General features: G+C 34.7%; 1 protein-coding gene across 1 annotated transcript in view; it reads left to right on the top strand.

The window, feature by feature from the left end:
* Positions 1–13371, top strand: part of RSRC1 (arginine and serine rich coiled-coil 1) — a 398032-nt gene that overhangs the window by 177048 nt on the left and 207613 nt on the right. Inside the window, exon 6 of the mRNA XM_077864534.1 lies at positions 4010–4046. Coding sequence (XP_077720660.1) covers positions 4010–4046 — 37 coding nt within the window. The remainder of the gene's footprint in view (positions 1–4009; positions 4047–13371) is intronic.

Raw genomic sequence — 13371 nt, 5'->3', positions numbered from 1 at the left:
ATTCCCCTTCATAGCTGGTTTTTTTTGTATTAAATTTATAGAAATCTTTTATCTTTAAAGATGTTATTATGCTTATAGTATATTCTTGCTCAGTATATTCTTTTTGCTCTGGATGAAGTTGCTCCATTTGTTGTTTTGTTATTCCTGTGCTTATTCACCTCAGAGGTCTTAAAATTTTCCTGTGGACTTCTCTTTTATTTCTTTGCAACATTCGGCTGCCTTGGCTAGTAGCTTTAAGGAGAGGCATAAAAGTCTAGGATCTGGCTTACGCTTCTCTGGGATAATTTAAAAACTAGAGTGCAAAGCCTCTAGTGTTGTGCTCTGGCCTGAATCAACCACATTTTCCACTGTGTCCTCATACTCCTTCAAAACCATAAAACAAAGCGAAACAAAACAACCACGCACCACACGCGTACGAACGACTCCTAATACCACTCTCCCAAACTATCACTTGCCTTTGGAGTTTCCTTGCTCTTCGTGTGCTGTGGAGATAGAGTGGGGCTGTGTAGGACCACCCAGAGACCTGAATTGGTTGCTCCTGATTCTCCATCCAACCTTGTCTTCATGTTTAGGTGTCAGACCCTTACTAGTTGAATATACACTATGCAGGCACTGTGATGGATGCTGGGATATAAAAATTTTAAAGATGCAATCCACGTTCTCAAGGAATTTTCATTTTAGTGATGTCAGTGGAAAGTAATTAGGTATTTATATAAAGTATGATAAATTATGTGAAGAGAACACATGGGAAGAGTTGATTAGTTCATTTGTGAGGACCAGAGAAGGTTTCCCTTCCTGTACGGAATGAGTCCTGAAGGATGTTTTGTTGTTGTTGTGTTGTTGTTTTGTTTTGTTTTTGTTTATAAGTTAGATTACGAAAGACTAAAGGAGGCTGGGAGAAAGCATGTCAGGTAGAGAGAGCGAGTGATTCAGTGGTGAGGGAAGCCAGGTGAATAATTTCTTATGGCTCTTGCTGTCACAGTTTTGGCAATGTAGCTTTGGCAGGATAACAGAGGGAATGAGTAAACTGGCGTGTAGTAGGAGTTGATTTTGTAGGAGTTGGAATTTGAAAAGGAAATGACATGATCAAGCTTACATTTTAGGAATATCTTGCTGTGTTATGGACATGAGGTGAGGCAGGAGCCATTGGGACCCATTAAGAGGCTTTACAGTAGCCTGGGAGAGAAAAGATGATGACCTAAAATAAAGTAGTACCTGTGAGGATAGAAAGAAGTGGCTAACTCTAAATGATAATTAAGGATGTTGGGTAGCCAAGACTCTGTGATTGATGACATTTGTTTATGTTTGGTCGTAGAAGAAAGGGTATGCATCAAGGATGATGCCTAGTTTTCTTTCATGCATACCATTCAAAATGCCTATTTCCTAAATATCATTTAAAGAATCATTTGGAAATATAGCAAAGCAATAGTCTAATCAGCCTTTTTTGTTTTAAGAACAGATTGTTATCCTTAATTCCAAAATACAAATAGCTCAAGAAACTGGGAGATTTTCCCTAAGTTTGTGACAAACTAATTGACAGTAAAACTGACCTTGAAATGAAGTTACGCATAGTCTTTGTTTATCCTATTTTGTATGGACATTCATGTTGCTTTCAGAATTATTGATGTGTATAATGATGAGATGCTGCTTCAAACCTTGTTGCCAGTGTTACATGACATACAGTATACTATACGTCTTATTACCTTTCTAGAATCTAAAATGCTCTGATGAAGCATGTCTGATTCCATGGTTTCAGATAGTAAATTATGATCTTGTACTTTGGGCATTTTTGTTCTTTTATATTGCAGTATTATTTTCTAATAAGAACCATTATGTGACAATGTAGTGATGGGGGAAAAATGAAGTAGATTTTTTTTATATAGTTCAACCTTTGAGGTAGAATGCCAAATGAAGGGACAAGATAGTGAGTATAGGATGCTTCTGTTTGGGTTTAAGAAAAAAATAGAGGAGGAGAAGGACACATACACACACAAACATACAGAATATCTTTAGAAGGACAAACAAAGAGCTAGTACCTGGTTGAGAACTGGGAGTCAGTGATGGTTGAGAACTGAGTAAGACTCAGTTTTACGGCAGGTGCACACACACATTGATTGCACTGTCAGATATTTCATTATGTGCATTATTTTTTTTTTGTTTACATTTTAAATTACACGGTGACTGTATGAGAACGCCCTTGTGAAAACGTAAAGATTTATTTGACTCCCAGTTCCAGCATTTGTAATAATAAAGTAAAAATTATTTATGTACCTGTTAACCTTGTCTCATTTCTTCTTACAGTTTATTCCTGTCAATTGTCATTAGGACTACATCCAGAGAATGAGTTTCAGAAATCCTTAAATTTTTAATTGTTGAATATATAGTATCACTAAGATTGTCAGAGGTAGAAAGTAGGGAAGAGAATGGTTAAAGATGAGTGCTAATCAGTAGATGTTGGAATTTATTCCCAGTGTGCCAATTGGGCAGTGAGAGCAAAAGTTGGAAGCCATGAATATAGTTTTCAGGCAGCAGATCTGAAGGGAAAACGATCGGGAAATTTGGAAAGATTGTATGGCAGGACAAAGGAAACAGAGAGAAGTATATTTTTGGCAGGGAGAATTGGAGACAGAAATAGAAGAGAAGTAAACTTGGGGCCCCTTTAGAGAAAGAAAGGTGTGAGAGAAAGATTAAACATCATGAATGCAATGCTGTTATTGGATGCTTCATAATTATTATCTGCAATGTAGTAGAAGTATATTTTCATGTTAAAAATACAAGGGGTGGTATTTATGATGGGATTAAAATACTACTTGGTCTGAGTGAGGAAATTCTAAGTCCATTTGTCACTACTAAATTAGTATAAACTAAAATCAGGGGAAAAAAACAACTAATTGCCACATTTCACCAAATGTATGTTTAAATTATCTTTGTTACTGACACATTCATGTGTGTTTTTTGTTCCATCAGTGATCTTTTTTATAGTGAAAAACAAGAAGTTAAATACTTAAAATATATCATGATATTTGATGTTTGTGTCTTCTTTGGCGATGCTTTGTTCTTTAGTATTATAATTGTCTTAGGTCCTGATTTGTAGTGTGCACTAAATAAAATTAATGTCAAGCAAAAAATTCTTAAGATGTAGTTATTTAGATATGTAGTCACTGGGGCACCTGGGTGGCTCAGTGGTTGAGCGTCTGGCTTTGGCTCAAGGCATGAATCCGGGGTCCTGGGATCAAGTCCCACATCAGGCTCCCCAAAGGCAGCCTGTTCTCCCTCTGCCTATGTCTCTGCCTCTCTTTCTATGTCTCTCATGAAAAAAAAAAATATGTAGTCACAAATATATTCTTTATGTGTATATTTTCTATATAGAAATGCAATCGTTGGGCAAACCCAGTGGCTTAGAGGTTTGGCGCCGCCTTCAGCCCAGGGCATGATCCTGGGGACCCGGGATCAAGTCCCACGTTGGGCTCCCTGCGTGGAGCCCGCTTCTCCCTCTGCCTGTGTCTCTGCCTGTCTCTCTCCCTCTGTGTGTGTGTCTCTTATGAATAAATAAATAAAATCTTTAAAAAAATGCAATTGTTGGTGGATGGATTTTTAATAAAGCAAATATAGTAAAATGTCCATAGTAGAATCTAGATGATAGTATGAATATTTTTATAGTAAATTTTGGAGAAAACATAAATTCTAATGAAAAAGCTAATGTAAAATAAATAGATTGTGAATAGTAAAATAATAGTACTCGACTTCCTTTTGTTCTCTGCTGACTTAGAAAAATCTGAAACATTTTATTAGTGGAATCCCAATTTTAGTGGTAATATTATTAGATGTAAATGAATTATCTGTTTCCTTTTGATGAAAAATGTTCTGTCCTTAAAAACCATGTTATTGTGAACGTTAGTGATGATATCTGAAAAAATTATAAGAATTTATAAAACATATTTGAGGTAAATGTAAATTATAGCAGGCAAGTGTTTAGCAACTATTTAGAACTTTTATTCTTCTATTTTAGGGAATCTGGAAACATCAAAGCTGGATTAGAACATCTGGTAAGTTCTAATTTTCTCTTGAACATTTGCATCATCTTTGATATCTGCATTCTAAATGAACACTTTTGAATGAGCTTTGAATACCTTGTATTGAGAAAGTCAACTATTTCCCAAAGGGTCAGCTTACTGTTATTATGTGAAGGCACTTACATTTTCATTTATCTTATCATTTCAAGGGAATTTAAAATTTTTTTAAAATTACTTTTTTTTTTTTTGATGTAGAGATGAAATAAAATGGATGACAATCCTTGGATTGATGATTGCTTTAATTATAAACAAAAATGTTTGGTGTAGAATTTTTGGCATATCTTGATCTGACAAAAACAAGCTTGTGTTTTAAGAAAAACACAATCAAATATTGCATGCATAAATATGGTATGTTTTAGCAATTTAACGGCTTTGAAAGAAGGGCACAGCTTTGTTTTTCCTGATGTCTTAGCTTTATGAATAATGCATTGGTTTAAACTACATTCAGTTTTAGAATATAAAATAATTGAGATGCAAAATTTTTGGTTTAAGTAAACATTTTTAAAGTACAAATGAAATTCAAACTGACTTAACATTAAAATCTGTCCATTGATCAAAAAATTAGAAAAACTGTTCTGTTATACCAGGTCCAAAATTCATTTAGCTTCCTGCATTGAGTGTTCATTACAACATTAAGTAGTTCATTTAAACAAAGCATTATAAAGTCATGCTCTGGTTTCTGGTCAAATCCAAATGTTGAATAATTAATGATAGAGATTCTTTTGTAAATACAATCTAAGTACTTTTTTAATGCAAGACTTCATTCGTATATCATATTGTAGCTTTGTTAACTATTAATGTGCTTTTGTTTGCTTCCACAAAAGCAAACATTAGCAAGAAACAGCTTCACTTTGACTTACAGTAGTTTTAGAGTTGGAAGGGATTTTTGACTTTCCCTGTGATAGCTAAAGGAAACCCAGATTTTTAAAAAATGACCCTAAAAAGTATTAATTAATTATTAAAAAGCAATATGTAACAACCTAGTTAGAATATTTGAATATGTATTTGTCCTGATTAGAAGTAAATAAATAACATTGTTATTTCATTATTAGAAATTATTTCCTGAATCTGTTTGTCACTTCTTAGTGGTATATATATTTAGGACATATGGATATTAGAATAAAAATATTGCTCTAAAACATCAAATTCCAGTATCATTTGGGGACTTATAATAAGGAAGAACAGCTACCATTGTGCCAAAATTAGCTGTCGTTTATACTTATTTTTTTTTCGTTTATACTTATTTTATAAATTATTTATTAAAAAGACTTCACTTTCACCTCCTTCATATTTCTCAGTAAGTAATAATTTTTAGTTTAAATTTCATATTTTTAATATTTATACTAGTATGAACTCCTATTTCATGCATTTATATTCTACTTATAATCTTATTCAGCACTGGTTTTCTTACTGCCTTGGGCTGCCAGGAAGGCTCCCCAAAGCAGGTGGCGCTCCAGACTCACTGCCCACTTTAGTCAGAGTAGTTGTACTTTTAGTTATTTCATAAACTTTTAAATTTCTAAAAGATGATTCTATTTGAAGAAAAATTTCCAACTAAAAACATTTATTAAACCTTTGATAAATCATAGCTACTTATTAAAGTCAGGAGTAATTGTTACTTATTCTTTTCTATTCTTGGACCCTAAATTATATTTCATTTTTATCTGGGTCATACACATCAAATATATTTCAAAGATAATGCATTTTAGGGATGAAGAAGCCAGGATGAGTACAACACGTAGGAAGAACTAGATGAGTTTAATGCATTTTATCTAGGTTGTTCAAAAGACTCTATAGGTTGACATTGTGAAATTGATCTACTGACTGAACTTTTAGCAATAATATGAGTACATAAATATATAACATAATATCCTCTGTATACACATGTACATATCATACTGCCTTGTGCACTACTGTCCAGTAAAGTCAGTGATGTTCTTCACAACTGCCTAGAGGGAAGTGAACTCAAGAATTTATTGTTTGAGCATTAATGAAACCTATCTGTCTAGCAGCTGTGGGCTCCTTAGGTTTTTGTCTCTCCAGTTTCCAGCTGAGCAGATACTTCGAGCTCTTGCCTTCTAGCACATGTAGCCCTTCTTTGAATTGGCTGTGTAGCTAAAGACAATTAGAGTTATAGCTTCTAATAGATTGATCTTTAAAAATTTATGGTGTAAAATTAAGAACATCCCACACATGTGGAATTAATTTCTTCTTTGTGTATCCTTCAGTTTGTTTTTTCAAATTTACTTAAAGTGTCATAAAGAAGTGACATTGTTCTAAGAGCTGGTAAAAGCAAGTATACATTTAAATGAGCTAAGAAAGAGGTGTCTGGCTGGCTCAGTCAATGGAGCCTGTGACTCTTGATCTCAGGGTTATAGGTTCAGGCCCCATTTTGAGTGTAGAGATTGCTTAAAATGAAAATCTTTTAAAAATAAAAGAAAATAAGCTAAGAAAAATGATATGCAGCATATTATACTTGCCACAAGGACACATTGACAGTTGCATTACCTTTGTGTTCTGTTCATGGACTCTTCTTGGTATATAGGTTATCTGTAGCCCTAGAAAGGAGAAGGCAGGTGTGCATAGCAAAAGAGTGGGATAAGTGGACTGTATTTCCCCTGAACCTCTTCAGGGGCTGATCTCATTTATTTGTCACAATCTCTCAAACTCTTGATTCAGCCTTTTTTTCTATCATTTCTTTTTTTCTAGGTTGCTGCCTTTTCCTGGGAACTGCCCAGCATGTCATTCTTAACTTAAATTTTTTTACTATACTGCTCAATACTAATACTGTTTTATTTTTCTTTTCACAAACTTGTCTACTAGTCATAAAGTCTGTGTCTGTTCAGAGTTCTAAATAGGGTCTTTGAAGGTTGGTGCAGTATCATCCATGGGTGATTCTTGCCTGATGATCGTAAATGGAGATTTTCCAACTCTACCCCTCCCTCCTGGACTTAGTAGCCAGCAGTCTATTTTAAGGAAGAGCCCACCTTATTTATATTTTTAAATCTATTTATTGTGAGCAAGTACTCATGAATCCATTACTTTCCTTATTTATTTTGATGCTCAAATTGTGCCCGATTTATCCAAGGAGTATCCTTTCAAGATGACTTTTGGCTTGTTTCTTCATACCCCATCTTTTTTTTTAAAGCACCTCATTCTCTGATACGACAAATGCTCCAGGCTCATTTGAAACCTTCCCTGCCCCGCTTGTGAAATCAGCTAGTTCGTCAAGTTATGCCATTTCATTTTAGAGAAAAATGGTATTTATGAATCAAGCTCTGGACTTGTGATAAATAAGTGAGTGGATAGGTAGGTAGGTAGATTCTTAGGTATTTTTAAGAAATTATGAGTCATACTAACACCTCCAATTTTAATCTAAACCACAGAGTTCTTACTTGCTGTTCCTCATTTCACATTTGTGTTTCCCTTCATTCAAAATGAGAACTGTGACTCCTTTTTTTAATTTTTTTTTTATTTTTTTCAGAACTGTGACTCCTAACAACACCAGTACGTTTACCCATTTACCCATTAATTATATAATACATGAGAAATAGTTTCACAGTTGCTACTACCATACCTTAGGAAAAATAAAACTTAATAAAAAGATTTCAAGATTTATTTCAAGAGTTCATTAATTTCAGGTTTATTTAAGAGTTCTCTTCCCCCTTGAGTGTACTTAGGTAATTCATTTGTATTTTGTTTGCTTGCATGCATTTGTTTGTTTGAATCCAATTTTAGTTGCTTTTGTTGTCCCCATTCTTATAATGATTTAATTGTATGTCTGGATATCTGTATGTTAACATACTCCCAAAGTCAAAATATTATATATAATACATCTCTCAGAAATGTGTCATTCCCTTCCTTTCTAGCTTGTTCTCCTCTGTCCTTTGCAGGTAACCAATTTTATTAACTTCTGATTTATGCTTCCTCTGCATCTTATTGTAAAATTAAGCATATATGCATAAATATGTATATGTGTATATTATTACTATTTCCTCTATAAGATATAGCATATTATAAATATTTTTTGTACTTTACTTTTTTCTGTCTGGGAAATTACTCCCTAATTACTGTGTCATTATATTTATTGTGCTTCTTTCTTTCTTTGCCTGTGCCTTCTTTATTTAGGGTCTGAGATTTTAGCTGCTCGCATGCCTGCTACACTTTAATAGATGCTGGCAGAAGACCTAAGATTTCTGGTCAGAGACAAAGCTCTTTATTACTGACAGCACCAAAGGTAGCACTACGTGGTTATATGGGTTCCCTGTGACCCGCAGGTTCCAGGGGGTGATGCTGCATACTCAGTGGGTTTGTGTCACAGCTGTGGGACTCAGTTCTTTAAAGAGCTGACAGGGAATTGGCCCAAACTTTGCCCAAGAGAAGGATACTGTCTTTAGTATTCTAATTTGGTAACAAAACTGCCTTTTGGTCCAGGGCGCAATTCTTTATCCTCCCTCCAAGACTGTTTATATGTTTAAAAAGATAGTTCTGAAGAAAGGCTATTGGCTGATATAAGATATGCAGAACCTATGGAGAATTGTCTCCAAAGAGCTACTACTATTATTATTATTGTTATGAAGTTTGTGTTTTTGTTCTGGTGATTACCTAATTCATAATATTTTTTCTTCCTAATTGCTACTTAACTTGTTAAATGTCATTCCTCAGTTCCACGTGTTAACCTTCGTTATAGCCAGTGCTTCTATTGTACTTCGCTTTCCTCTTTTTTCCTCCCATTTCTTCTGATGTTCTTGTACTCTGTTGGGACATATGATGTTTACATACTAGTCTTCTATCCATGCTGTCACCATTTTTTTTGGAATCACCTTTAAAATTAACTACATTGGGACCCTGGGGTGGCTCAGTGGTTGAGCGTCTGGCTCCGGCCCAGGTCATTACCCCGGAGTCCTGGGATTGAGTCCTGCATCAGGCTTTTGCAGGGAGCCTGTTTCCCCTCTGCCTGGGTCTCTGCCCCCCTCTCTCTCTCTGCATCTCTCATAAATAAAAAAATAAAATCTTAAAAAAAATAAAATTAACTGTATTAAATATTTGCCATCACCTTGTTTGCTGATATTTCCTCACTGTCTCCTGTTTGTATAAAACTCACCCACTAGTATATTCCTCAGGACCACCTGCCATGTATGGTATTCCCTGAGATCTTGCACATTCCAAGTTGATTTTTCTTTTTTTTTTTAATTTTTATTTATTTATGATAGCCACACACACAGAGAGAGAGAGAGGCAGAGACACAGGCAGAGGGAGAAGCAGGCTCCATGCACCGGGAGTCTGACGCGGGACTCGATCCCAGGTCTCCAGGATTGCGCCCCGGGCCAAAGGCAGGCACCAAACCACTGCGCCACCCAGGGATTCCCCCCAAGTTGATTTTTCTATAGTTTTGCTACTTGAAACAACTTGGCTGGACATAAAATCCTTGGCTTACATTTTTTTTCCCCTTGACTTGCTGGAAAATGTTATTCTGATCTTGATATTTGTGGCATTAGCCTTATTTTCTTACCCTTATGTATAATTAGATTTTTTTTTTTGCCTTGAGACATTGCCATTTTTTTAATTCTTATTTTACTTGGATGATTCTCAGATTTGGTTGTTTCTGACTATTTTTTGGGGGGATTGTTCATATGTAGACTTAAATTTTCTCATTTCTGGAAAATGTTTTTGGATTATAGTATTAATTAATGATTCTATTCCGTTGTTTTGTTTTCTTCTTCAGAGACTCCAGTTACATCCATATCTATATAATTATATATAAAATCTTTCTCTCCTCATCTTCTATTTCATTCTCTGTTTTTGACCCTTTTTACTACTTTGTTTTCAAACAACTGAGAAGTAGTTTGCCTGGTTTCATTTAGTATTTCTTATTAAGTTTTCATTCAAATTTATTCTTCCTTGGACGTTATAATTTATTCTTCATTTCTAAAATATCTAAAATATTTTTTCTTCTATATCTCTTCTTATTTTTTTGAATATCTGATTCTAGGTTTTTTGTTTTTTGTTTTTTGTCCAAATAAGCCTTGTGCTTTGGGCTGTTTTGGAGGGGAGAATTTTCATCTCTTGAAATGTTTTGATTTGCATTTTCTGTTTATTACTTCTGACAGTAGCTTTATATGGGGGTGATTTTATTTCTTTCCCTCTTTCCTTCATTTCTTCTTTTATAAATTCCAGACATTTTGTAGACATAGTTCCTAGTTCAAGGGTTACCTGCTTCTGCAGTAAAGCATAAAGCAAATGAAGTTTCTTTAATGGACAATGGTGGATGTGGCAGGGATGAAGGAGTTGGCATTTCGTATTTCTGCATTTTAGTGTTGTATTTTGTTTTTCTGGAGATAATTTTTGTTTGTGCTTCTGGTTATGTATTAAACCTGTGACTACTCTCAGAGATGGGGAGGGCTCTATGAACATTCTTACCTCAAAGAGAAATTCATAATGAAAAATGTTAGAAATCAATGTTGAGCAGACCTTGAATCCTGAGTAGTCCTCCTGTGGGAATCCTACAGGAATTATCAGCAGAATTAAACATAAAACATCTCAAAGAGCTCAGTGCCCATATCCATTTAAAGACTTAGAGAAAATGAGTGAATACACTGCTTATAATGTTACGCTTTGTTAGATTTTATAATGAACTTAATTAATTAATACTTTTTATTTGATGAAGAATCATATGCAAATTAAAGACCTTTGGATAGGATGCCAGTAACACAGAATGGTTAAAGGAATGGAGGTGGGTAGTTATTATGCGGTGATGTTGCTCCTGACTTTTTTTTTTTTTTTAATCATGCTCTAAAGATGTAGAAAACTAACTCTGAGTTCTCCTCTATTGTATCAAAGGGACTTGACTCCATATTTTTCTACCGTCTTATATTTTAAAATTCTTGAAAATGTAGTGAGTACTAACCCTTATTGAGCTACTGAATGGGAACTAAAACATTTACTTTTTTAGAGTATTTTTAATGTAGTCAAGTGGGATTTGGTGCATTTTAATTTTTATAATTATGAAAACATACAGGAGCTAGCGCCTTGCCATCTGATTACAGTACAGCTATTCTTTTATTAGCAAACTATAAAAATAATGCTGTCCTTTCCTCTTAGAAGAGAGATTGAGGCCAGAATATATTAGATTTGAGCTGTATGACAAATTGTCACTTTTTTAGGCCAAAATAGTTGGTGAGTTGTTTCCAACTTGAAAGGAGTACTGCTGTGCATGCCCCTTTGACAGGGAATGAAGTGAATATCCTGATCAGTATGATGTTTCTAAGGCTCCCCTTGTACACTTCTCTGAAAAGTCACATAATTGGAGGTGGGTTGGGGCGGGGAGGACATGTGATTTAGGTCAGTGCTTCACTCTCTTTAATGTGCTTATGAGTCACCTGGGGATGTTGTTTAAACTTGGGTTCTAATTCTCTGGGTCCAGGGTGGGACTTGAGATTCTTCATTTAGCAAGTTCCCAAGTGTGGCTAATGCTGCTGATCCAGCAACTTTGAGGCAAAAAGGTACATTGAAAGGTATTGACTCAAAAGACATGTGTCTTGGCTTTTAGAAGACAAGGTCTGCCTGTGATGAAGAATTGAGATGCACACCCATTGAGTATGGTTTTGTAGCCTATGAATGATTGGTTGGGTGTTCATACACCCAGACAGATGGACACTCCATAGGTTTTAGGACAAAAAATTCATCATCTAACTTTGCAAGAGTAACAGAGGGACCCTTTTTCCTCCTTTATTTGATTCCAGATGTTAAGTTGTATATTTCAGAGCTGAAGCTGGATGCTAGGACTAATAATACCTTGTTCAATCTTAGATGGAAAATCAAATAAGTGATGATAAATCTTTTAGTAAAAAAAATGTTACAAGTGTTTACAACTTTAAGTGGGATTTGCTTTCTGTTAATAGTTGAATAGCAAAAGAACTCTGGAGCCATACCTGTGGGTTTTTCTCCCCACAGAGGTCTCATTTATGTTTCTTATATTGTATAACATTTGAGAGTGATGACCTACTTGTCCTTGTGGTCAGGTAACACAGTCTGACCATTTTAAGTGTTGAAAAGCAAGTGTCATTAATAGCTTGTTTAGCCCATCAGTGGTTTGTAGAATATAGTTGCTGCTTGCCAGAAATGTAGGCAGCCCATTGCTAGCTATTGCATGCTCATCAAGAACTCTACTGGCTCCTCTTTGTGTTAGCCTAATTTGCATAGAACTTGCGAATAAAGACTAATACTTTTTTAACACAAGAATAAACATAATTAATGTAGTATTGTCATGCTTTTGAGGATGCAGCTGACAATACAGTATGAACTAGAAAATACGAACAGAAGTTATAAACCTTATTCTAAAATCACTTGTCTTTCATCTGTTACATTTTAAAATCTCTGTTTTAATATTTTCCCAGTGTGTTCTGAAAAAATGTTTTTGACATTTGTCTAAATGAGCTTGAGAATATAGTTATCTCAAAATGCACTGACATTACTCACATAGTCTATATATTTATTAAACACTGATGAAAAATATTTATTGCCTCGTATAAGGACTTCAGCATAACAGATCCCTTTCCTCCCAGCATTTTAATTTATTTTTCTCACCTAAGCCAATATATATTTGAGGTTTAGGGTAAATGTGCATATTAAAACCGACACTTTCCTCAAATTGTGATCATGAGATAAAACAGCATGAAGTTTTTCTTTTTGGAAGATCAATTTCATAAATCTTTCTTTCCTTTTAACAAAGAAGTGTACCTTATGAGTGTGTGCAAATTAAAATACCTTTACCGTGGATTAAATGTTAATGTCCTATTACTGTCATGATTTCTTAGGCAGTTTACAGGTCTTAAATCTGAGGACTGGCTCACATTCCAGTCAGAAACAGTACCATTGTCAGTGATCCATTGCTCTGACATGTTTTGGTCAGTTACAAGTTTATTAAAAATTGCTCCTTCGATGAATGATTAGTAAATATTACCGAGTTGTCCAAACAGCAGGAACTTGGGCCCTTTTCCTGTGCTCCCTCCATCCCCTCTCTTCCAAAGAAAGATCCTTTTGTTGCATTTTTAAGACCTCGTGGTTCCAGGAGAAAATGGTGACCAGTTATTTAAAAAAAAAAAAAAAAAAGATGACAAAGATGTCCTGCAATTTTCATGATTTTACTTCAGTCTCAGATTTATGTTTAGTCTAGATTAAATTCATTTTCAGAGTTTTATGCAAATGTGCTTATTAAAGCTTTATAGAATGTAACTAAATATTCTCAGTTCACTAAATCATGCCCCACCCCAACTTCCCGTTACACAAGAGTCCAAAA

This window comes from Canis aureus, chromosome 22, assembly GCF_053574225.1.
Source record: "Canis aureus isolate CA01 chromosome 22, VMU_Caureus_v.1.0, whole genome shotgun sequence".
Lineage (NCBI taxonomy): Eukaryota > Metazoa > Chordata > Mammalia > Carnivora > Canidae > Canis > Canis aureus.
The sequence above is the reverse complement of the archived record's forward strand: the minus strand, read 5'-3'. Positions and strand labels throughout refer to the sequence as shown.